This window comes from Hermetia illucens, chromosome 5 (genome assembly GCF_905115235.1).
Source record: "Hermetia illucens chromosome 5, iHerIll2.2.curated.20191125, whole genome shotgun sequence".
Classification (NCBI taxonomy): domain Eukaryota; kingdom Metazoa; phylum Arthropoda; class Insecta; order Diptera; family Stratiomyidae; genus Hermetia; species Hermetia illucens.
In genome coordinates, this window is record NC_051853.1 from 10,489,371 (window position 1) to 10,516,444 (window position 27,074).

The 27,074-nt window shown below is 43.9% G+C and overlaps 1 protein-coding gene across 3 annotated transcripts in view; it reads right to left on the reverse strand.

The window, feature by feature from the left end:
• Nucleotides 1-26,838, reverse strand: part of LOC119656714 (monocarboxylate transporter 9) — a 30,079-nt gene extending 3,241 nt beyond the window's left edge. The window contains exons 1-6 of one of the 3 annotated variants that reach the window (XM_038063234.1): nucleotides 26,749-26,838; nucleotides 13,233-13,362; nucleotides 12,875-13,145; nucleotides 12,068-12,578; nucleotides 11,861-12,008; nucleotides 11,653-11,797 (exon numbers count right to left, since the gene is read on the reverse strand). In XM_038063234.1, coding sequence (XP_037919162.1) covers nucleotides 11,653-11,797; nucleotides 11,861-12,008; nucleotides 12,068-12,578; nucleotides 12,875-13,145; nucleotides 13,233-13,362; nucleotides 26,749-26,810 — 1,267 coding nt within the window. In that variant the 5' untranslated portion in view covers nucleotides 26,811-26,838. Of the gene's footprint in view, nucleotides 1-11,652; nucleotides 11,798-11,860; nucleotides 12,009-12,067; nucleotides 12,579-12,874; nucleotides 13,146-13,232; nucleotides 13,363-21,804; nucleotides 21,910-26,742 lie in introns of those variants that run through there. The other 2 variants (XM_038063235.1, XM_038063233.1) reach the window with 2 other exon arrangements.
• Between the last annotated feature and the right edge of the window lie 236 nt (nucleotides 26,839-27,074).

Consider the following 27,074-nt stretch of genomic DNA (forward strand, 5'->3'; position numbering starts at 1 on the left):
TACACTTTGGATCGAGATGATACCTTGCGGACTTCTGGCCAGAGGTGATCATTTATTCAGATAGAATCCTGTTTTAACTCCATGCTTGGATTCAGCGGTGGTAGTTTTTGTCCATCATGGATTAGGGGACAGTCCTCTATTTAGTTCTCTTGACCGATTACATTGACCCGGGGAAGGGAAAGGTGATTGGTCGTTTTGGTGTTTTCACGTCCAATGAACTGGGGGATCGGGTTACATGAATCGCCTAGACTGGCAGCTTATTTTTGAGCCTCTATTCTCGGCTACCTGCCGTTTTTCTCCCTACTCATCTTGGGTCAACTTCTTCTAATTGAGACTGCACCAAAACTAAACTATAGTAAGGCGACTATCGTAGGAATCTAGCAAAAAATATATACGAAGCTAAATTAGAGAAAATATATAACAGAGTCACAAGGACATGCTTCGGCTTCGGGGCTCTTGCAAAAACGCTGGGCCTAGGGGAATCACCCTCTTCCTCCATCTTCTCTCAATAGGTCAGCTATGGGAGTTCATGGCTCCTTAAAAGTCATGGACGTTTGATGGAAGCACTTTTAGCTCTATCCAAGTCTTCTGAAAAACTTTGATAAATCTATCTACGTTGACCTTTCCAATGCTTCGGATACACTCCCACCTTAGAACCTTTTCCACAACCAGACTGCGGAAATGTAAGACATAATGATTTGCATCGGTTGTCTGATTGAGGTATCAGTGGCACAACAACCGGTATTCGGTCTAGGTCTGCCTTAATAAGGAACTCTACGGAATCCCGGTTTTGGGCCGAGGTCCACCATTCTTTGAAATCCATTCATTTGCCTGTACTATAGGGAGGAAATCCGGGCCCGTATGAAAATTGTGTGTCCTTTAAGATGAGGAACAATGAATATGATTTTGTTAAGGTCCCTCTAGGGCACAATAGTTCTTCAAGGACGCGGTGCGACTTTCCCTTAACAAAATAAGGTCCCTCTATTTCAACACCCTCACACAACTTCGGGTTTGAAAGGAATCGCTCCTCCCATCCTCTCGCTCGGGGAGGTTGCCAAGGTATTTGACTTCTAAAAATCTACTCGACATTTAATTCTTACTTTCCGAGGAGTTGCTCGATTTTTTTCGCCAGGAAGGCGACTGAATGCTGATTCATGTTTTCTAAAGTTATCAAGTCTGTGGCACTTATCTCAAGATTAATCAATGGTTTTTGGCTAGAAAAAAGTTCAGGTTTCTTATCTCAAAAATTTAGGTAGACTAGAGGCTTACCATCAATATGTCTAGAGTGCTTTTTTGAGGAAGCGGGCCAGATGACAGAGCAAGGGAAGGAGGTGACTTTCTCTCGGCTCGGAGTTTTCTCGGAGGACCGGGAAGAGAGAATTTAACAAAATTGGACTGATCGTTTTATTCCAGTGGGGTACATAACTTTAACACTTTCAGAATGGTGCTCTGAGGTGGTGAGGAGGTAGATGCGACAGCAAACCTGTCGATTGGATCCACACCAAGTGGTCGAGAAGAACCTCTACGTTGTGACACCGGAAAACGTTGTATACACATTGACTTGATGGTGGTAATGCAGGAAGCGAAGCCTTTATCCATCTTTCACCGACTTCAGCAATGAAGCCTATCCAGAGGTTATCTGATACCATGGGAACCCAGCCCACTCAGTTCATCCATCTTAGCAGAATCCTTGGGGTGTTTGTTCCCGACCTGGTTATTTGCGGTTAGCACCCTAGTTGGAGTTTCATAGGAGTTGTGGTGTCTCGATCGGAGACAGAGACCTTCGGACCTCAAGCGGGGAGTTGCGCCTACAACTCGGGTGCCATACTACGTAGTTCAGTAAAGATTTAGGAATATTTTGCATCCATCAGCATGAAGCTGAACCATGCACTCAGCTTCTTGTCACACCGGGGCTCTGATTGTGGTCGTAAATTCAATTCTTGTCTTAAGAAAACCGTGGGGTTAGGCCTAAATGACGGCAGTTCACGTCAAATTATCAGACGCTAAATGGATTGCCGACAGTCCGTTGCAGAGTGAACTGGGGAAGAAGCAAAAAGAAGAAAATGCATGACTTCAACCAGGTAGATCCCACGAAAAGGCGAAAAAGTGTAACAGGTAGCAACACGTGGCGCCGGCGTCTATGCATGCTGAAGCACCAAAGGTAAAGGTGAGGAAACGAAAGAGGACTAGATCGCCAACTCTGCTTATTAAACTGACGGAACGCAATATCCACTGTAAGATCAAGTCCAAAATCAGTGGAGCAAAAGTGCTGTCCACACAGAAAACTATGGGTGGCGGAGTTCTCATTGAATGAATATTGTCCGAGCAAGATAAAGCCATCAAGGGGCTGCTAGAGAAGCCTATAGTTTCTAGTCTAGAACCTATGTACTCCCTGAAATCCGAGATCTTGACTGTCTCACAGAAAAAACCGTAGATGAAAAGGTCGTCAAGCATGAATGCCTAGAGATAACCAATGTCCGAATAGCTACTACCTCTACGAATTCTCGAGGCCGAAAATTCCTTGGGATGCAAGTTGTCCTGCAAAACCCAAAGTAACTTCTTAACGGCGGGAAAATCAGAATTGGGGTTACAGATGCTTGGATTATGGGTACTCGTTTATAACCTGCCGGGGATCTTACAAGAGGGTATAAAGCGGAAACGTACAATGAAAGGGAGAGTTGGATTCGCTACAGGGAGCACGCCGCGTCTAGTGAGAGCCTTGCACATGGGTTTGGGGGTATTAGATCTTCAAGGCGAAAATGGAAAAGCTAGGACGCAGCTAACATCATGCGCATCCGCGACGGACTGTAGGATATAAAAGCCGATCTTGGGTTAATCAACGAACAGTGTCAGAAAAAAGACACCCTCCCTCTTCATAGCATTTCGACTTATCAGGTAACGCTGACATCTGGGTTCGGCACGGCACTCGAGTTCAAGTTCTTGTCCGAATCCGGGGATGGCTTTGCCTCGAATCAGTGTTTAATAATAACATTATTCAGAGTCTATCTAACACCGAATGAGACGATGCTAGATTTTCGACATAATTTTTATGCCTTCCAGAGTGAAATCGGTTTTCAAAATTGGGTCAAGAACAGGGCTCGGGTTCACGCCAACTTGTCGGTGTTGCGAAGGAAGCACTCCGGACGTAACCTCCACGTCGGAATCACTGGTGTCGTTGATGAACGGGTGGCGAGCTTTGGAAGACTTCTCGGCAAGTAACCATCAATACATCGCGCTTGAAGTTGCTGATACCATCTCTCAGTGCGCACCATCCCAGCGTTCTTCCTGGTAGAGATATATAAACAGGTGTTCCATCAATATCTAACACTTGTATGAAAGAGCCATTTTTCCTCTCTGGAAAGTTGTGAGGTTTGCGCTGATTAACAAAGGGAAAGTAGACCTGCCGTCTGCATATCGTCCACTCTGAATGTTTAATAAGGTTGTGCTCAAAAAGCTCATCCGGAGTTGATTCATTGGAGCGATACGTGTTGCCGGGGATTTATCTCCAAGACAGTTCAGCTTTAGAGCAAGAAGACCCACGGGGGGATGCTATCATAGAGGTTGTGGATGGGGTTGATTGTGCTCAGTCACACAGCCGTCGATCCTGAACGTGGTGCTCTTCGTAACCCTTGGTGTTAGAAAATGATAAGCAAGATTGAAAGACATGCTAGGCACAATAAAAAATTTAGTCTATGTCCCGGGCTATATCTTACGGATATTTTATTTTATTTTTTATCATCCTAGGGCGGAGCTCCTGCGTCTCATGTCAATTGACGCGTTGATAATAGAGCAAAAGCCTTAGATTTACGCCGTATTTGAAGATGAGCTTTTTGAGCCAATCAAAGCGGAAGCATAGAAGCCTGTAGCGGAGTTTTGGCCTTAAGTTGGCTAATGGCAAACATTGAGGTCCTACATCTAGCAGGAAGCGTCTTCTAATGAGTGCAACGCCTTGCGCAAGTGCAGAGGTGGAGAGCTTTACGGGTAGAGTCTGCCTATCGTAATGTCTCAGAATCGGTTGTGAAAGTGATCGCGGAGTCATTCCCGTTACTCTTCTTACTAAGCAAGGTAAAACTATTTCAAGGGAAAGGGAGAAGACTCAAGGGTGGCGACTGCTCGTAAGGAATGGCAGCGCACACAGCACTAAACTAGTGGAAACTCTCTTGGCAAATCTAGGGAAGAAACGGATGCACTGCACGACTCATCGTCAGCTTAGGTCTGTGGCTGAATCGCGTGGTAGGATTGATTATTTCCTTACCGAGCTTCGAAGTAAGCATGGAGGTTGTCAGTCTTACTGGCACAAGAGTGGGAAGACATGATCCTCGACATTGTCAGAGAGATGCTGAGGAGCACTAACAGATGGACCCCTGTTTCACAATAAGTTCGACTTCTTCTTGCTACGAACAAGCTACAGCTCGACTGGTGGTTGTACTAACAGTTCCCTTCCTCCTCTCCGTCCTAATTTTTGTCTCCTCCTCCCTCCTGGTGGTGAAAGGAATTTCCTGACTTGAAGGCTCCCAAGGGTGAGAGACCAGTGGCTAGTACGAAGTAATGTATTACAGCTTGCTCTCTGACGATAGGGAGGTGTTTACTTGGTCGTCCATGGTATACCGTTGCGAGAGTCCCATCCTCTTTGCGTAAACCTACTCAATTTGGAAGGTCTCTAATTTAAAAACGACTGGTATTTTTCAAAATCTGTTACTGTAAGTGCTCCCCATTCCCCTACCACTATTCGGGCTCCTTCAGTATGCATGCATGATATTCCACTCTTTTTATCTATCTTCAATTAAGATTACCCATCTTAGTGGTTCATTTACACAGAAGCCCCGAAAAATTGCGCCTACCAAATCCACAGAGCTTTGCAAGAGCGCCAGTTAACCAATTTTTTTATCTTCATAAATTTGAGAAAAAATGTCTGCGTTCTGTAATTTAACCCACAAAGGCATTTCTACAAACATTTTTTATATATATATATATACATGTACATGGGGATGAAAAGACCATATTTTTTGGTCCTCATCAGGACAGGCTGAGCAACGTCCATATTTATATAGAAATAGGTAAAGGAAACCAACGTAATGAAGCAGATAAAATTTGTCTTTAAAATATATGGTTATGCTTTTTTGTTTTAACACTTTCGATGCGGAGCATATGACTTTTTTCTTTCCTTAGGCATGGGACTTTTTTGGTTTTAAATTCTTGCATTTGTACCTTACACTCCTATATTGGGAAATTTTTTTCAAAAAAAGACAATTCTCCATTTTGTTTAAGGATACGACGACGATTCTGTAGCCTACACAATGACGAAATCTATGAGCGATACCATGACCGTCCGGTTGTGGATAAAATCCGGCTCAATAGGTTACGGTGGGCGGGTCACTTAATCCGTATGGATGAGGATGATCCCACCCGGAAAGTCTATAAGGGCAATATCTATGGTAGGAAAAGAAGACGAGGCAGACCCTGCCTAAGATGGAGCGATGGCGTAGGTCAGGACGCCAGACAGCTTTTAAGGATATCGAATTGGTGGACCTCGGCGCAAAACCGGCATGTCTGGAGTTCCTTATTAAGGCAGGCCTGGACCGGATTTCGATTTTTGCGCCGTTGATGATGATGATATGATTCGCTGTCATGTCGTGTTCTGCGAATTATATGAAGGAGCCTTTGACATCTGCGAACTACTTCGCCGACTCTGCTCCCAGGGCAGAGGTAAGGCAGCGTCTGATGAAGCCATTTCCCGTAATTATGTTGTCAAGACCAACTATCTGAACAAAAATCATACCTCATCCCCCACTAAGCCGAATTTTAATTAGCACCATTGCTAGGTCGACTACCAGCCAAGGTTCGCCATAGTTCTTGGGAAAAAAATGGATCTGTTAGTCCCGGTTAACAACCACATGTGACAGGTTAAATTTTTTCTCATTCCCTTATCGCATGTTGACAAACTTTTTGTTAATTTTCTTGTTTAAATGTTTAAATAGAATTCAGCAGAAAGCTTTTTTACGCTATCCATCTTTCAAGTTAAATATAGTATTTGGAGTAGACAATAAATTTTGCAAGTATTTCAACAACAATAAACCAGTTAAGATTATGATTACGGTTACGCGTTAAGATGCGATTATCAAATATCTTCCCATGATCTTGATTTTTTGGGGGGCACGTGTTATATAAAAGAAAGATATTTTTTTTATTTATCTTTTAGGCGTGTGACAGTGAAATAAATCCGGTATCAGAAAATCAACAGTCTCCCAAAGATTTCCTGTCTTTGGGGGAAGAAGAATGAGGCAAGGGTTCTGCTAATATGAGTTATCGAGAATTATCTAGTTAGCAAAAGAGCAAAGTGCAAATTCTACTCCCAACTGACATTAACAATAAACCACATTGCTAGAACGGACTTCATAGTAGTTGTAAAGATTGGTAAATTGGACCCCAGAAATATCATCGCGTATCAAACTTTGCATTTTCGTGCCAGCCGTGACCTCAGAATTGGGGAATAAGGAACCAAGTAGCCCACAAAGTATTGGTCCTAAATAGAAATAGTTTCTGCTAATTATTCGGGCAAAAAATGTGTAATGGCCAAGTAGTTTACAGGCTGGCCAAATTATCATCCGAGTTTGTCAATGTCAACCAAGAGGGCAGAGCTATTCCAAAAAGCTAAATAGCTTCGTCAGAAATCTGAAGGACATTTTGAAACGAAAGGAAATTCATTGCAGCTCATCACTCACAAATCGTTAGGAAAATTTGCCTTATGCATTTTAATGACATCTGGCATCTGACAATGACGTTCCACTTATAGAACGTTAGGGAATGAAACACACAAGGATAATCAGCTGTTCAGAGAAATTATGTTCCGTTCAGTGGAAAATTTAAAATTATCTATTGGAATACTTCCGATATGTTTGGGTATTTTTAGTTGGAATCATTGAAATATTTAAATACACATAATTACATTACATTTTACAAGGCATACTTGGCTAGATTTACCTTTTATTGGGTGCCGAAAAATTTAATGATGGTTTTTCTGTCTTTTCTGCCTGTTTTATGCCAACAAATGCTTTCGTATTCCATCAAAATTTCATCTCGATGTAAAAGAATTTCAATTAAAAACACAACCACAAATATCAGAAATCTTATTACCACGACCCCTGAAACGGTCCTAAATCTAGCTTTCATTCATTTCGAGATGAAATGAAATACAAAATAGGATTGCTGCCTTATGGCTCTTATTAAGGTTTTGTGTAAAACAAAGCCTTATTTACTGTCTGTCTCTCTTTTTTTTGAGGAGGTGGAATTTTGGTACTTCACATGCCAGTGTGTGGGATTTTTACCCACTGAAACCACCCCCGACTCCCACCTACGGGGCACAGTCTGCCCATTCTAGCTTAGTCACCTTTCTTCTCTACGCGGGTACGTAACTGCGCTTTTCTTATCTCCTTTGCCTTTCGCAGTTTGTTCTCCCATGCTAGCATTCTCGGTAACAGATTTTTTGGTACCAGCACCTATCCTATAAGTCTCCTCTAGTTTCCTCCTTTCTTTCGCAAATCTTGGACTGTGGAAGAATACATGTTCTGAGACCTCTGGCACCCGTCGCAGTTTAGATAATCGGGTAAGGTATCCAATTTAAACCTGTGCAGGTACTGGCGTAATCATCTATGGCCTGCGAGAAACTGATTATAGTTGCCGTGATGGCAGCGATGAGCCTGTGACTCCACCGATTCTTTCCGGAGCATTCCCAACGATCCTCTCATCTATTCATAGATTTCTGGGAGATCTCTAAGGGGAAGACTGGCTTCGCATTGTATATGTTCGTTATCTCATCTGCCAAGATGTCTGTATCATTCTCAAGATAACAAACGCTGCATCATCTGAAACAGTCCTGAAGGCAGAGTACACCTCAGGGCTATCTTCCTGTAGACCGAACTCAGTTTGTTAACGTTAACTGATATTTGCAACGCCTCGACGATGACTGAGCTCACCACTTTTTCCCAAACATACTGCAACTGTTGCCTGTAACTGAGCTTCCCGTCTCTCCCATTTGAATGCGGGGGTAATTTTTTTTTGCGGCGCTTGGTGATGAGGACCACTTGCTTTTTTTCCTCCACAAGTGTCATATCAGAACTTTCTAAACAACCTTTAACTGTACTGATTGCTTCGTCTGAGTATAATTCAGCATCTTCGAGATGCTGTGCAAACCCAACCAGTGCTATGTCGCCGGCGTATCCCACTACCATGGGGGGAAGATTAAGAGTATCGTTGTTCATGATATTCCGCAGTAGTGGACCCAATACTGAGCCCTGTGGGACACCCGCGAAAGCAACGTACTCCTGAGATCCGTTATCGGATTCATACTAAAGCCTCCTTGCTGCCAAATAACAGTTAACAATAATTGCGAGATAGGTGGAAATGCCAATTTTCGCTGGTATTTCCGTGTTAGATTCCAATTGGGCGAATTGAATACATTCCTAATGTCCAGCGTCACTACCACGCAATAGTAACTGGCACTACCCTTTCTGTGAATTGCATCGTCGGTCAAGCCAGTTACCAATTTGATGCATCAATGGTTGATCTGGCTTTACGGAACCCATACGATATCGATTTGAAAGTCCTCCTCTCTTAACGCTCTAACATTTTCCCCATAGTGTCCAGAAGACATATGGGTCTACATGAGGATGGCTGACATGGACCAGCCTTAGGCAGCAATACTGGCGCTTCAATGGCGTAAAAAATATCCCTTCGGACATGCACGCTTCGAAGAATTCAGCAAACATGTCCGGTCTGGACTTCACTGCGATTTTAAGAGCCTTATTTGGTACTTCGTCCAGCTTATTCTGTTGCAGATCTCTAGTAGTTCGTCTCTGGTGACTGGTAGTATTGGCGTCACATTCCGAGGTTACTGGAAGATTCAGTATCCTTCTCTTGCTGGGGAATAACCTTTAGAACATTTTTAATATGGAGGATGGGCACGTGATCTGTGGAAATGATGATTCTATAGGCGTCCCTCACGGTTTTACGTCCGCTTCCGAATGGAGCCGTAGAAAGTAGTTCCGAGGTCTTGAGTCAAATGGGGCGGCAATTCTTGGCAAGAGTACGATCGCTGCTTTTGTGAATGGGGATGATGAGAACCTCTTTCCTCAAGCCGGGATATGATTCTTTCGTGGTTTTTATTGAAAATAAGGGATAGGGGAAGGGAGATGGACTGATCAGTTTTAATCAAAAAGGGGCTTGGATGACCATCGTAGCCAGGGCCGACATTGGCATCAAGTTTGCCAATGGGATACTGCACAAGAAGAGTGGTAAGGAGGGGAATGGTAGGCGATGTGGGCAGGCTACATCCACTATCGGAAGGGAAGAGAAGGAAGGAGAGGGAACATAGACTGAGGGGAAGTGGGGGCAGAGTAAACCACAAGATAGTCGGGGGTGTTAGCCGAGGAGCCAGAATTTAATGGATAGAGCGGATAGCTGCGCAAAACTGCGGGAGTTACGAATGTGGGACCAGAAAAGTTTCAGGTTTCCGCGCTTCAGTGAGTCTTCAGCACTGGTCAGATGTTCGTTTCTGGATTTACGTATTAAGGATTTGACCGTAGAACGCAGAGTTTTAAAAAAGAAACTAAGTCAGCATAAGTTTTAGAAGACTGGATCAGTGGTGAACCAGACAGGGTAAAAGCGCAAGCACTTAGGAGAGGAGGGGACGTAATAGGGAATAATATCAGATAAGGTGATATAGAAGGTGTTTAGTTCTTGGTCACACGTTAGTGGGGAGAAGATTGGAACCCAGTTGACTGTTGCCATGTCTCTCGGATGGTGTGTGGTACATAAAGGCGGGGGATTAGTCGACCAGGGAAACTTAGATGTGATGCCAGTATTGTTAGACAGAGTCAGGCAGCGGCGTCTCAGAAGCCGAAGCTAAGCTTCCCATACCTTCAGTATCGATCGGATAAATCAATGCCGCTGATGTTTGCCTTCACTAAATACGAAAGCATGAGCCATAAGGCATACTATAAACGGTAGACTACTCATCCAATTCGAACTTTCTCAGTCGCTAACAGCTTCTGCCTGTCTGTCTGTCTATCACACGTGTTTTTCTCAGAAATGGTAGTACCGATTGTTGTTGGTGTTTTCGGAAAATTCGAGGATGAAACAGAAGAATTAATGTGATGAACCTCCCGGAGGTGTACCGGTCGAAACTATTCTGAGTGGTATTTCTAACAATAAAGGTTGGAATGGGCTATCTTAATGTGGATGTTGAGATAATTACATTGCTAGATTTAAGGCAAGACAATCTCAACTATTATTTTTACACTCTTCGTCGAGAAACCGTCCAGCTCAGCGATCTTGTTGACCGAAATGATTTCACTTTTGTTTGGAGAAGCAGTGCATATCCGCTTCTTACTGTGATTAGCCATTTTATTCATAAGAAGTGAAGGTCCCGGTGGTCTGACGTGAGTATTTGCCCTGTAGGTATAATTTCATGGTCCTCTTCGGACATGGATTGATTTCGAGACCACAATTCACAGCCGTGATTATCAACACGGTACTGGTTTATACTGTGTGCGGACTCAGCATTCATTTCAGTGGACACGAGGACTATCTAACACATCCACAGCGCAACTCCACGCTTAAGTCCGTGAAGTAAGCACAACCACGATGAAACTTCTATAATTGGGGTAACCGTGAATAACCGAGGCGGGAGTACTTTCTATAGGCATTGTCCTGGAGCATATGCTCTCAGAGGGCCATCCCGATTCCATGGTACCAAACAACCTCCAGTGAAGCTTCATAAGGACGACACTCCCCAACAGCTTGTCTATCTACAAGGAATTACGTCTTGGTGGTTTAACGTGAGGGTTAACTTAAGATAAGCACTACGGTATCAGTCCATACCGAGTACATGGCTCATCTTCTTCATACTGGTGGATGCAAGGCCTACCTGAATCTCTACCGAACTTTGGAGTAGGGCACCCTTGTTGAGGCCATTTGAGGCCTGAAGGTCTCTGTCCGCTTGGACGTAACCGCAACCCCCATGAAACTCCCACTAGAGGCCCAACCGCTACAACCGATCTGAGAATTTCTTCTGAAACATGTGAATTCAGGGGCTATCCCAGTTCCCATGGTACCAGTATACCCCCGGTAAAGGTGTCGTGACCGAAAGCCACTTCAGACGAATCCCCGTGCAAACTCGGGTCTAATCGCCCGGATTAAGCCTTGGAGCATTGACGTTCCTTCCATTTACAGCAACAGCCTTCAATTCTCAGCATTCAGGATAAGTCACCGATTCTCTCTCATGTCAGTCTAAATTGACAGGCTAGAGCCTTCATCCACGTCACGACCGCCGGACGAATGCGGACTATTGAGTTGTAACTGACAGGCCGTACTGTTCGTGGATGGCGGGCTTAACAGATACTGCTTTAACTGGGTCAACTAAACACAACATTCTGGGCGTGGCTGCCAGAGCGTCGGTGGTAAAACAGACGCTGACATCTTAGCTTGCTAAGTATGTAATGTAAAAATGTGAGAGGAACGAGAACAATGGATTTAATGTTCTTTAAAAAATGTTAAAATATTTCGTCCAACGTGAAATGGGGTGCTGCTGGAGTGAATATATTATATGAAGCAGGGAAAGCACAGCTTCATATACTGTACAATAGTTTCACTTACCTGTTCTTGCAACAATCGAAAACAAAGACCCAGCAAGGTAGACATATCTTGAAGGGACACTGACAAACGCACTACTAACGGCTAGGAAAACTCTTGAAAATAAATCTGCTGCAGCCCCCATTGCGATTATGTTAGCAGTTTCAACCTGAATGAAGAGAATGTCAGATGACATTGATGAAGCTCAGTGAGAACTACAGCAAATGCATACCTCTGTGAATCCAATCTCAAAAAGGTACATGGGCTGAATGGTGAGAAATGCGATGTCCGAATATAAGGCGAATGAGATTCCAAGCACAATATTCACATAGACTGCGTCCTTCAGCAAAGTCAGATCCAAGAAGTCCACAAGGTATTGCCTGTAAAATTTCAATTGATACCGAAATCTTGGTGCAACAGTCGTAAATTTCATACAAACCATTTTCCTCCCGGTTTAGGACTGTATTCCATAGCTTCACTCAGTATGACAGGCCCTGTCCAGTTGCCCATGCTAGCAATGCTTGAAGGGCGTCTAGACGTTAGTGCACTGGCAAGCCTAGAGTTGGGTGCAGTATCCACAGATTTTCGAGGCTTAGGCTTAGATACAATATCTTCCATTAGAGGTTCCAAATGATGCATATCAATCGTTGCTTTTCCATTTAATTCTGGTGAGTCAAGTTCGTCCTCGGGAATGGGCACTTTCCTCATGTGCCATTCAACAGGATGCATGCATAACATTCCAAATATCGCATGGGAACTTATGGCCGCTAAAACCGCTAAGCAACCTCGGAAACCGTACCACTCCATGAGTTTTTGAGTGAGCACTGGGTAAAACATGATGCCAACGCCAATTATAGATTGTGCAATGCTCATCATCATCACGCGCCGCTCGACGAAGTAATGATTGAAGAGGGTGTAGGCTGTTGGGATTATGAGCCCAATTGCAGCTCCTAAGTGAACATATTGTTGGGTTATTAAATTAGTTGTTAAATCTAGCAACATTCGTGTTGCCTATCTGTTGGCAACTTTTATATTATCGCTGAGTTTCGAGTCAACAGCACTATGAAAGTCAGCAACAGTTGGCAACAGGTCGGCAACAGGAATGTTGTTGTGTTTAATATCATATTAAATAAATTGTTTACTTTATGACACAAAAAAGACGAAATACACTCAAAAATGTCAATAATAACAGCAATCAGTTTTCGAAAATAACATAACAACTTAGTTAACAAATTTCACATCTTACCCTGGAGTAAACTGAATCCGACAAATAACTGCGTCGTGGACTGCACAAAAATCTGAAACAATGCACCAACAAAGTACATAATTCCTCCAACTAATCCGACTTTTCTCATGGAAAATTTATTAAACAAAGTATTCGAAAAGAGACCGGCAAAACTCATGGCGCTGAAAAACGAACTGGTGATAACTGCGACCGCACTGGTTCCTTCCCCAAGTTGCTTCAAAAAGTCATTGTATATGAGTCCAAAGCAAGGCATGGATGAGAATGCACAAATCTGGGATTAAAGGAATTAAATCTCTCGTTAAAACGGGTTAGGTCTACTAATCCTTTCTAAGTAGCGAACACAGCACTGATCACTTACAAAGGGCAATGCCATTCCTATGCCGACTAAGTAGCCCCATCCTCCTTCTGGTGGCTCCAACCGGTATCTTTTGGCAGTATCCTCTGGGCCTTGCTTCGACTTCTCCTTCATTTTGAGGTACGGTGGCTGGCTGGAATGTTCAAAGTTGCACTAGTTGAGTTGTGAGCTTGACTGAGGAGATCTCTTTCGCAGATTCATCAGTAGCTTCAGCAGCTTATTTGCTGTTGTTATCTTGATTTCTCTTATCTTTGATTTTTATCTTAGCATCTTCCAAGCAGTTCAAATTAGGTGTCAAGTTGTTTTTGATGCGTGGAATTGAATAGATTGTTTTCAACTGCACTCTCCTTTTGACACGGGGTAAACAGACAATTGAAAGGCAGAGCTACTGTTGGTCTGCACTGTTTATTTGCAGTACTTAGTAGGTGCTTCCTGTTTAGATACCTGACCATGCATAATAGGTATACGCCTTTTTAAGATTCGTTTAGTGGACTACATGTGAGTAGGTAGTCTAAGAAGAGCTTTTGGTATAATTCGGAAGGAATACAATTTACTTAAGAGTGTATTGACAGAGAGATACTAAACAAGGGAGACATTCTTCTGCATATTATTCACCAGGTAAATACCAGCAACCAGCAACCGAATGTTTTTACTTAGTTTGGAAAGTATGAAAAGAGGGTCGAAAACGGCTAAAGTTTCGCACCAAGGCAGAGGTAACTCATCAGACGCTGCCTCACCTCTGTCATGGGAGCAGCGTGACCAAAGCGGCTCGCAGGTGTTATAAGCTCCCTTTCTATAATTTGTAAAAAACACAGCAAGGGTACGAATTATATCCAACGTAAATCCGCCCACAGTTCGGCCAAAGCTTGGCTGGAGCTAGACAATTTTTGTTTAAAGATTGAGGAGTCCTAAGTCCGGGTGGGAGCAAGTGGCTCTCCATTTGGTCCGGTCCGACATCATGTGGATATGGACACAAACATGTTCGCACTTATCTCTTTTTAGTAAAATGTTTTCAGTAAGGGTCAAACAGTGTATTGCAGGATAGATCGAAGCGATTATAGCTCACCAAGAGACCTAGATGCTCATTCTCCAAGATCTTTAATATGTGGTATGGCACACAATGTACTAGAAAACCCAGTTCAGTGAGCACGCGGTACATCAACACCGGGAAATTCGACTGCTGGGATAACTAATGCTACAGGAGGTAGAAGGGGAGAAGATCTGCGCCGGATCCTTCAGGAAGAAATCCAAGTGAGTAGGGGGGGGGCGGTTACCACTAGAGGGAAAGATGACCTTGCGTTGTTCGTTACGAAATTGGAAAGATCTTTTGTTTAAATTGAGTAAAAAGGACGAAACCGGAACAGCGTTTCTTCCATTTGAACAATGTGTAAATGAACTGCGGTAGTTTATTAAAGAGAGGTGGGATACCCATCAAAACATCCAGGCTCTGGGGGGCATTAAGCTGCTTTATAGGCATGAAGAGAAAAACGCCTATGCATCAAGTGGTAACGTCAATGCAGTTGACGGCAGGGAGCTGAATACTCCGGCAGCTCCTGGCAAGGAGCAAAGAAGAATAACGCCTCTCCACCAATGACGCCCATATATATAGCTGCCATGCTCCCTCCGGTGCTACAAAGGCACAGTGTGAGCAGATGTTCGATAGCTTGGTGTTGGTTGCTTGGAATTATAGCCCTAAAACAAAAGCCGACCATTTTGTTTCGTGGACCTTAATTAGGTATTCCGAGCCAAGACCTCATTGAAATTTTTGCGAAGCTGTACTAGTGTTACATTGGAAGTGTATCGATCTTCCGAGATAGAGGATTAGGCTCGATCGTTGATCTGACATACCCCGATACCTTGTTCGTGACAGGGATCGTCTGGCCTATGAGTGGGGGCTACGCCCATGTCAATCATGGGACCATCCGGATACTGGAAATGAGGAAGCAATAATCGGAGGCGCACTCGTATTAAAAAAGCCAGGATTATTGGCTTGTTTACCAGGACTTTTTGGGAAGAGCCATTCCTTTGGATCTTGGAAGGCAGTTACGGTATGAGAGGAATGGTAGGTTAAGTGTGTTAACGTATAACAGGAGCATGCGACCGTATGACGCCTCGAGGGAGTTGGCATCGCAACAGAACTACTGGTGGAACCAGGAAAACTCACTGTTAAGATCATTGTGTTTGCGAGCAAGCACAGTTCGCACAAAGAGCAAGGCGAAGCAAACGGAATTGTTATAGGCAGCTAGCTTCCACGCTAATACGAGTCTGTGGGGCGGTGCTTTCAAGGTTGTAATGTACAAGATACGTGGGCAAAATTCACTCAATTGAAATACAAGCGGATCTTGTTGAAAATAATTGCCACACTTTTTCTCTAGTATGCGGAGGGTGGTCCTCATCCATCGGTTCGACAGGATGTTCTCTCCATTCCTGAGGTTATTAAGGAGAAACTGTGGCGGTCTACGAAATTATTGGAGGTAAGAATGCCCCAGGAATGGACGGTGTTTAGAACAAGTTACTCAGGTTGGCTGCTACCGCCAGGTTCAAGAGATTCACAAGCTCATTTGAATTTTGCTTTGAGGAAGGACTGTTTCCCGCCCAAGGGAAAAGGTAGCAGTTATTTTTTTTTTCTTCAGCCTTTGTCCCGTTCACAAGCGGGGTCGGCTCGTCGTGATCGGCTTCGCCATTTGGCTCTATCGAATGCCTGATCAGGGTGCAATCTCGAGGCTTTCGACGATCGGTGCAACCCCATAACGATCGCGGATATCCTCATTTCGGATGTGATCTAAACGTGTGACGGCACTAGTCCAACGTAGCATCTTCGTCTCCATTACCGCAAGATGCCGTTCATTGTCTTTTATGGTCGGCCAACACTCAGAACCATAGAGAGCGACTGGACGGACGACATTGCGGTAAATTTTAGATTTGAGACGTTCGTTGATACGTCGATCACAAAGGACCAGTTGTGGAACGCCACTTCATCCAGGTTGCGTTAATGCGTGAAGCAATTTCATAACGCAGTTCTCCATTGGCTGATAGCGTTGACCCGAGGTATTTAAATCGCTCAGTTCTGGGCAGATCACTGCCGCTGACAGTGATTGTGCCTGTTTCATGGGGATCGGTCGTCAAAAATTCAGTTTTGTTTAAATTCAATCTGAGACCGTGTTGCATGAGGCGATCATTCCATTTTTGAACAAGTTGCTCGAGATCATTTTTGCTATCAGATGCTATTAAAACATCATCTGCATAAAGCAGTGTGTAGGGCGCTGGACGTTGGATATCCCGTGTGACGGTGTCCATAACAAGAACAAAGAGGAGTGGTGAGAGGGCACTTCCTTGATGAACTCCAACAGAGACACGAAGCGGTTTTGATACACCCGCCATACTTCGAACTTTACTTTTCGGATCGTGGTAGAGCAATTGAACCCAGCGCACGAGTTCTTCTGGCACGAAGTGTTGTCGTAAAGCATACCAGATGAGTTCGTGTGGTACATGGTCAAACGCTTTCTCTAGATCCTGAAAGGCAATGTAAAGAGGGCGATGCTTCTCACGGTGTTTCTCCATGAGTAACCGCGCAGCGTGTATTGCGTCAGTAGTTCCGCAGTTCTTGACAAATCCGGCTTGATTCACGGTTATTTCAACGATTTGGCGAATACGGTTGTCAAGAATGCGTTCAAAAATCTTCATGGTATGGGAAAGTAACCGGATCGGACGGTAATTTGAACAATCTGCTGGGCTACCTTTCTTTTTCCATATTGGAACAGTGGTACTTTCTTGCCAGTCAGATGGTGTTCTTCCTTCCTGAATAACCCGGTTAAAGAATTCACTGAGCCACAGTGTTGGGTCCCAGCTCTTCGCTTTCCAGAGCTCAGATGCGATGTCGTCAGATCCTGTTGCTTTCCCCGATTTCATTTGTTTTATTGCCTCCTCGACTTCAGTTGCGCTGACTGGTGGAACTGCTCCAAATGTCGGCAATGATTGTGGACTTTGATGTTCAGACCAATCTTGACAAGTGAATTTTCGTTAGCACCAATTGCGTGACCATATCATCGAAGACGCCTCTCTCTCAATTTTTTCACAATCGGTGCAACCCCATAATAATTGCAGATATCCTCATTTCGGATGTGATCAAAACGTGTCACGCCACTAGTCCAACGCAAGATCTTCGTCTCCATTACCGCAAGACGCAGTTCATTGTCTTTTATAGTCGGCCAACACTCAGAACCATAAAGGGCGACAGCACGGATGATATTTGCGGAGCTGTACTAGTACTAGGAAATATTAGATGTGCGTCAACCTTCCGAAATTAGGAGGATTAGGCTCTATCAACGACTTGACATACCGCAATACCTCGTTAATGAGAAGGATGGTCTGGCATGTGAGTGGGAACTACGCCCATGACAATCATCAGGCCATCTTCTTGGAGACTAGAAACAGAGGAAATCGAAGTCACACTCGTAATAGAAAAGCCAGGCTGGTTGGATTGTTTACTGAGACTTTCGAGGAAGAGGCATTCCTTTCGTTCTTAGAAGGAGGTCACGGTCCAAGGGCAACAGAGACGGAAAGGATGAGGGGGGGGGGGTGAGGAGTGGACGGTACTCCAAACGAGACCAGGCCCGAGAGGTTCACAAGCTCATTTGAATCTTGAATCACTTGCTGACAGACGACTGACTGCAAGATTTAAGTTTAGGTTAAGAAGCATCACAATTGTATAATGCTATTAACCAACGGAAACTTCCGATATAGTGGAAAGTCCTGGGGGTTTAACGTGAGTACCTGCCGTGAAGGCTTAATCCCACAGTCCTCTTCGGACGCGGATTGATTTTGTGACCACAATCAGAGCCCCGCCATGCAAGCACAGCGGTCCTGGTTTATACTGAGTGCAGGCTCAGCATTCATACCAGTGGATGCGAGGCCTATTTAACACCTCTGTCGCAACTAAGGGGTACAGCGCCCGAGTTGTACAGCGCAACTCCACGCTTGAGCTCCGAGGAGCTCTGCCCGCGACGTAGGCATAACCACAACCACCATGAAACTCCCACTAGGAGGCCAACCGCAAATAACCGGGCCGAGAACACATTCTCCAGGAATTCTCCTGGAGCATATGCTCTCAGAGGGCCATCCCGGTTCCCATGGTACCAGATAACCTTCGGTGAGGCTTCGTGGCAGAGCCACTTCAGATGAGTTCCTTGCAGACTCGGGTCTGATCACCCTCCTCGAGTACGTGGGGACGGAATCCGATATAGTGGAGAAGGATGCTTTCTACGAGCAATTACATGCAGTTCAGGAGATGCTTTCTAAAGATGACATTGTGATTGTTATGGTTGATTTGAACGCCATGGTGGGCTCTGACAACAATTTGCTCGGATATGTGATGGGGAAGCATGGTTTTGGCGACCGTAACGATAATAGTAGGAGGCTCGTGGATTTCTGCAGCTTTCACCGCCTCGTCCTTGGTGGCAAATTGTTCGAGCACAGACCCTGCCATAAAGTCAGTTGGGTTTCAAATGGCCGACACTCTATTACTGATAGATTGACCATTTTGCGATCAGCAGTAGATTTAGGAGTTGTTTCCTAGATGTGCATAACAGGAGAGGTACTGCAAGGGCTATCGCTTACATTTGCTTGCATGTTATGTTTACCACACCTGCGACCTCCAAGTTCAACATCGACCGCTTTTATGATCCAGCTGTCGCCCGACAGGGGGAGAGCTATCTTGCTGACCGAACGGCAGATACAACTCAGCTGAGAATATCGATGAGCACTGGGCTGCCATCAAAAATGGTATTTTCTGAAGTGCTACGGAAGTCGTCGGCCACCTTCCAAAGAGGCTTCATAGAATCTGGCTGACTGCGAAATCAAGGAAGCAGATTGATGAACGGAAGGGACTGAAGGATCCATTGACCGCTGCGAGCGATGGGAGTGTGATGCGCTCGAACTTTGATACCGTGTGAAATCCCCGTTCAGCGCAGAGTACGTCATGACAAGAGAGAATTTGCTATTGCACTGGCTAAAGAGCGGCAGAACCCAATGATTTCAGCACAAGTACAAATGGCTCTGGATTTGGAAAGAGAGGTAATTAGAGTTTGACTGAAGATAAATACCAACAAAACTAAGGTTCTCAGTCTGACTGGTGATCGTATTCTTCTTATCTGGGCGTCAATCAATTTGTATATCTAGGAAGTGTGGTTTCTGCCGATCGTAGTACCAAACTGGATGTTGCCAGGCGCGCGTTAGATCCGCCTTGGCTGCCTTGTCTCAAATCTGGAAAAGCGGATATCTCAATACCAAGATTGAGTCAAGATTTTTCTATGCTAGTGTGTTTTCTGTATTGCTATATGGGAGTAGCACATGGAATGTGACCCCGACTGTCACTCGAAGGCTCCAAACCTTAGCCAACACTTGTTTGCATCGTATCATCGGAGTACGCTGACCTGAGACTATTAAAAACGAAGAATTTGGTCGCTGCAGAGACCTAGTGCCAATATGTGATGTGATTGGAAGCGGTAGTGGATATTGTTGACGCGCTGCATCCCACGAAGGGGTGAATGGTAGCCATATAAGCTGAGTTTCGAAGGCACTTGGACGGGAAAAGACAGCAAAGGTTCATTCATCTCTAGTGAAGATGATATCTAATATCAGGCGGTCCAAATATATTCTTTGACTCCTTATCGAAAAGGTAGTGAAAATCTATTCTCCTATGTGCGGCGAAGTAGGATGAATTCGGCGCTTACCAGCTATCGCGCTGACGGTGTGCAGTTCGGACAGTTTCAGGCGAGACAGTGTGTATCATCGTGGGAATGGTTTCCTTTGATTTTCTAGCAAATGAGACGCCCTGATTATTGAAATTATTTGCTTCACTTCGGTTTGAACGAGTTTCCTCACTATCCCGAAGGGGTCGTCACATTCCAGGACCCGGTGCGCACTGTATTCTAGGAGGAAAAAAGTTGAATAGTACCTTCAGTGTAGAAATCGGAAGTCATAATCTTGTAGAAAGATGCTGAGGCCAATTACATTGGAGTAAACACTGCAATAGTCACAATCCAAAGGATCCTCTAAGAACTGGAATGACCTAAACCTGCTGGTGTAGACAAGATTCTTACCTGGGAAGTAACATTTCATGGTAGCCATCTGGGGATAAGGGTGGGAGAATGAGGTAATTTTCAACGTCAACAGAGCGCAGTAGCGTCATTTCAAAATCTTTACCTCTATATCCACTACTTGTATTCAAATGAAGCCTCGCTGATATCTGGATTGAGCAATGTTGGTCTCTCTGAGTTAAGGGGGTTATGGGGCGGTCACACTCATGAAGATTAAATGAACTCCAGCAAGAACAGAGAAGCAAAAACTAACAAACAACGAGTTCTAATAACAGATACAAACTAATGTATCGGAAGTCTTCGTAATACTGCAATACTGAAATATACATCCATGAGGCTGGGCAGCCAGACAGGATCATTGGGAAGATCACTACAGTTGGAGAACAGCAAACAGAATGCAAAGACAAAGAAAGCCACGTCCATGGTAGAGGGGATAAATATCAGAGAGAAGACCTTATATTGGAGCTCAAAACATTCAAGGATGTAGCAGCAGAAAATTCTTGAGTCAAATCGGATTAGGAGAGGAAACCGACAGTGCTATAGATCACACTACAAGCATCGAGAAGAGTAACAATCGGCTGGGTTATGTGGCAGCTTAGGGAGCAGGGGGATTGACACCATGCTTTTGATGCCTTGGATTCGGTCACATTGCGAAGGCATGCACTAGTTCAAATAACAGGTTGAACTAATGCAGAGGATGCGAAGCGGAAGGCCATATCAGCAAGGACTGTGCAGCTGACTCTGCTTACTGTGAGAAGGGAAGGAGGGTATGAATCATTGGCACATTGCAGGCAATAGGAGGTGACACCCCCTCCAACAATATTACCCACCTTCTAATGGGACGGGGTGGTTGTTATAAGCAATATCCGCACCGATTTAGGTTGGATGATTTACCGGATTTTGCTAGACGCGGTGGCATACCGGAGGATCTAGAGCATATAGTGTTTCACTGCCCAAAGTTAGCAGCGGTTTCCTCCGTAATCATAAAAATACAGCAGGAGTTGCTAAAGGAGGAAAGCAACAAGGAGGAGAAGGACTAGTGCCTAGGGGCAAACTCACCCCGCGAAGTAATACCTAAATGGTGGTTCTGCGGGGCTGGGGCTGGAGAGACAGGAGTGGTTTTTAGAGGGTGCGAGTCCTACCTGTGCACGCTCTACCTCCGACGTTTGTGCGTCGGGGCTGGAGCGCACGTGACTTTCTAAGATTTTCAAAGAATTCAAAGTCGAACCATCAAAGTGAAACACCCAGAAGATACGCCCGATATCAGGTGAATCGCTGCAGCACTTACAAATAGGGGACTCAACATTTTTGTCGGTAATAGGATTTACTCACATGCTATAGTTGTGCTAAGAACACTATAACCACCGAAGGGGCACAATCAATCTCAAGACGTTGTACATTTACTTTACATACTTTCCATCCAACTACCTTCTAGCTTCCTAGCGTTGTAGCCCTGTGGCTGCTGATATCGTACTTACCCTGTATAAAGAGCCGAACCTTGCTTTTCAGAACATAATACCATGGTTGCATGTTGTACTTTGGCTAGCCTTCTTGAAGACATTGTGAATACAGTGCCAACCTCCACAAGGTATTTTCGCGGTCTGTAAGCCGTTTCACAAGCAGAATTTTGTTATGAACTGCCATTGGTAAGTAAGAGGAGAAAATAGCAGTATAGCACCACTCCCCAAAAATTGATGAATGAACTACAATCACAGTGGGACATCCGAATGCTGAGGTGAGCTCAGAGAATAATGTAGCAAAAAGCTGAGAACCAGAAAATAGCATTAAGCTCGGAACGAATTAATTTTTTGAGATGCTAATCAACCATGAGGAGGTGAAGTGAAGTGAAAAATACCTGAAAAAGTCGTTAATATATTGACTGCAATCCTAATTACCGATGAAAGTATAAGAATCCAAGTCAGAAACCAGTAGTTTGGTGTTTCAGATATGGAGGGTTTTGTAACATTATTTTGTAAAAGATTCAGACTATCATGCCTTATGTTATATTATGACTTATATTGATTCGAAATTTTTTTTTTCTATTAGGAAGCAGTTAAGTCCTGAAAAAGTACAATAATATGGTATCTTATCATTAGCTTTATTTGAATACAGCACCTCACTGTGGAGGTGAGGATTTCTACTGTCTCCATTAAGGAATGGTTCTTTCCATTCCGTCGAAAATATTTTTTTGTGGAATAATAAAAAGGCATACAGACTTCCGGCTAAGAAATGACGGCTCTCGTCTGCCATTCAACATCGTCTGCAAATTTTAGGTCTACAGCCTCTTATAGTGAACTGAATTCAGTAAAGTCCTTATAGTTTATGAAATTATCTGTGGCTTATACCTATTTAGAATGAATTTGGACAAAATATAAAGCAAATCAATCAATCATATCAATTATTCATGTTTTTTTACCTGGACTTTCCTCAAAAATTATGTACTAACAATTGTCCATTCTCGGTAAGGTATACACCATACAAAAACGTATATTCTGTTGGGCAGAGTTTGAACGATGTGAATTAGATCAATGAATCAAGACCTGTGCCTGAAGATATGATGAAAAATATGGTTTCGAGAAAAACACGTTTAAAGTTTTTAGACAGTTATCACGACCAGTATCAATTCTTATAAGACTTTTCTTAGGAATTTGAAGTTAAATGAGTAAAATTCAAGATGGCGGATAAAAAAAAATATCTACCAATTTGGTCCAAAATGAAATATAAAGGTTTTTGTGGACGTCGAACGTGAATTTATCATTAGATTTTTAAAATCGTAAATTTCCAGGATCGGTGCAACCCCGTATCAATCGCGGATATTCTCATTTCGGATGTGATCAAGGCCACGGCACAAGTCCCACGCAATAACTTCGTCTCCATTATTGGCTTTGAATTTAAAAAAAGGATATCCTAAGTAAATAACAGAATAAAGGTACTCAATATTCATATGTTCGCAGAAATCTTTAAAAACCGAGTTATCTATCTCGTTTGGTTGTTTTCTATAGATCGTATCCGTTCCAGTATTGATAACTCTCATAAAGATCTGCATTATCCCCATAATATTTCGCCCGCATTAAGCGAAGATTCAAACCGATGAATTTTGTCCAAAGATAGGCAACTCAGAAAAGTAATATAAAATCTACTCATACTAACCATGGACTCTGATAAAACCAACTTACCTACATATGTTTTGAATATTATTAATTCCAAACGTCATGAAGATTTTATCGAATTACCGTGCAAAAAATACCATCCAGTATCCCCTGAAATCAGCTGATTTGTTTTCGGCAATTTCTTTCTGGAGCCGGCAACTTCTTTGCACAACAGTTGCACCATCTATTCGTCGTCTTTAAAGCCGCCTATGATAGCATAGCCAGGGTAAAACTGTACACGGCGATGAGAGAATTCGGTATCCCGACGAAATTAATAAGACTGACTAGGCTGACTAGGCTGACCCTGACCAATGTGCGAGGCCAGATAAAAGCAGCAGGATCACTCTCAAGACCATTCGACATCAACAACGGTCTACGACAAGGGGATGGGCTATCATGCGTCCTGTTTAACCTGGCTCTCGAGAAAGTGATCCGTGATGCCGAGGTAAATGCAAGAGGTACGATCCTCTTTAAGTCCACCCAACTACTGGCCTATGCTGACGATATCGACATGATGGGAAGAACCACCCGAGACGTACAAACTGCCTTCATCCAGATCGAGCAGGCAGTAATCGGCGCGAGATCTTGTGGCTGCACAGCAATGAAGGCAAGACAAAATATATGGCGGCAACGTCAGCAGCGAAAATCAACCAATCAATATCAAACCGCACTGGTCAAACACGAAGAAGAATAAGGATAGAAGAATACAACTTTGAGACCGTTGATAATTTCTCCTATCTAGGGTCGAAAATCATAACCGATAACAGCTACGATGATAAAATCCGCGCACGGCTGTTGTCAGCCAACTGATCCTATTTCAACTTACAAAAACTGTTCCGCTTGAAACGTTTCATCATAGGGTTAAAGCTCGTACTGTACAAGACAATGATCTTGCCAGTCCTCATGTATTCCTCGGAGACTCGGAGCAAGAAAAATTGGCTGCGTTCGAGAGAAGAATCCTCCGAAGAATTTTTTGCCCCCTACATGAGGATGGATGATTCCGTAGCCTACATAACGACGAAATCTATGAGCGATACCATGACCGTCAGGTTGTGGATAAAATCCGATTCAATAGGTTACGGTGGGCGGGTCACTTAATCCGTATGGATGAGGATGATCCAGCCCGGAAAGTCTATAAGGGCAATATCCGTGGTAGAAAAAGAGGACAAGGAAGACCTTGCCTGCGATGGAGCGATGGCGTAGGTTAGGATGCCTGACAGCTTTTAGGGATATCGAATTGGTGGATGTCTGGAGTTCCTTATTAAGGCAGGCCTAGACCGGATACCGGTTGTTGCGCCGTTGATGATGATGCTAATGAAGGCACCAGGGGTCGACCAAATCGAAGTGGAAATCCCTAAAAGGGCGGTAGATGCGATTCCACAAGAGATGCTGGGCATGTATGATCGATGTTTGCGGAGCAAGTTTTCCCTCCAATCAGGAAGATGGGATCAATTTGAGCGATATACAAGGGGGAGGGAAAATATTAAACAAAGATGAAGTCGTACAGGCCAATATGCTTGCTCCCGGTGGCTGGCAAAGTGGTGGAAAGGCTGATTCTTAACAGACTGGATTCTATCCTTAACGACAGGCCAAGAGTTACGAAGCGACAGTTCCATAGAGGGAAGGGCACCGAGGATGCAATTTACAAAGTGGAAAATATTGTGTAAATCAGCCAAAAATCCTATGTGCTTTTTATCGCCTTTGATATTGAAGGAGCCTTCGACCATTTTTGGTGGCCAGCGGTACTTCAAGAGCTGCAAGAGAGTGCGGCCCTGCGTTCTATGGCCTGATTTCTCTCAGGAACCGCAGGATAGCAATGGAGGACAATTTCCAGAGGGAAGAAAAAAGAGTTAGTAGTGCGAAATTGAAGACCTTACCCGGAATGCCACAGGTGCAGTAATTTCAAATAAACTCTCAGCGAGTAAAACGCCGCAAATCCCGTTGAACGATTGTCCAGGAGGCCACAGCTGAAAGTGCAAGGCATTACTATACAAATGGTGACAAACCTCGCGTACCTAGGCTTATGGATCAGAGGAAGTAAGACCCTTGCAAATACGGAGTGGGAACTAGAAATAGGGCGGAAACCATCTTATCCAAGGCAGAGACTAGTAAATGCAAGCATTTCTGAGCTTGAAACATGGCCAGTGCAGCCGGAGGAGCTTGTTGGGCAGCATCTCTTTTCTGCATTTGGGAATTTTTGCAGGGAGGTACTGAAAGCAAAAAAAGCTTTGAGTGCATTTACCCTAGGGCACAAAAAAAGCACATAGGGAAACATTTGAAAAAATTGGGGCATCAGGAACATCCACCTTATGCTAACGAGCATGGCGTAATAAAGAGGGCTGCGGACGTTATAAATGCCAGAAGCTCATAATAACGAACCTGATTACAATAGAAAGAAAAAATATTGACTGACGGTTTCGTCCAGGGCAGAGGCAAATCATCAGACGTTGCCTCACCTCCGCTCTGGGAGCAGCGTGACCGAAATTGGCGACAGGTGTGTAATCGCTCCATTTATATATAATCGCAAACACGACATGAGTGAGAATTATATAATAATAATAAAATCCGTCCTAAGTTCAAACCTACATCAGGCCGAAAAAAATTTTTTTTTATTGAGGATGCTGGTAGTCCTGAGTGTGCACCCACTTGATAACGGACTGGGCCACTTGGGAAGCAACTTACCTCCTGTCTTGTGGTCCACGGACTCCTTTTTTTGGGTTACAGGAGAGGAAGTAAGTTGCTTCCCAAATGGTGCGTTCCGTCATCAAGTGGATGCGCAGTCAGGACTCCCAGCATCCTCAACAAAAAAAAGGAATCCTTTACTTCCTTAGGCTCGAGGAATGTAATTAGGTTAGGAATAGTAGTAAAACTTTTAAGGAGATTTGGGGAAATCTAACTTAGATGATACCGTCTTTGGCGACAGAGTAAATTGTAAAGCCTGGCTCATAGGTTAACATCTCAACCTGGGGTAATGCCTTTGATCTAAGCTAAACTTTCAAGAGGATTTGGGGGGAATCCAAATACAGGGGCAATAGCTTAATTTTAATTGTTAGCACAGGGGCAAAGGGGGGGGGCATGGGCTAACTGGTAAGGAATGGACAATTTCACCATTAGGCTTTCTATCTAACAACCTAAGTCTGATACTTGAAGGGGTAATTGAAATATTTGGTGAGTTTCATAGACCAGATACTTTCTTCAAATTCTTCGGTGCTAGGTTTGACACAAACAAGATTGGATATGGACCCTAGCTGGACTTTTTTCACTTACTCATACCTAATTGTTGGTTGAACAGATTGGAGGAAAACCTCATCAATGAATTGGCACCAACACTGCATTTCACGATAATTTCACTTTATGTTAAAGTTTGGAAGAGTTGGGACCTCATTAAAACATTTACTCGTGACACTAGAGCGCCTCCGCAAACACGCACTATCGTTATCGGGAACGTTGAGATTACACTGTTTCTGTTGATCTTCTTCAAGGAAGGCCGAAAGAAGTTTGCAATGCTTACACCTATTTCAAGTTTTTTTATGGCACTTCGGCTTACCTCAATTTCATTTGAATTGAGATTTACTGCTGAGTAGCCGCAGAGTGAGCAA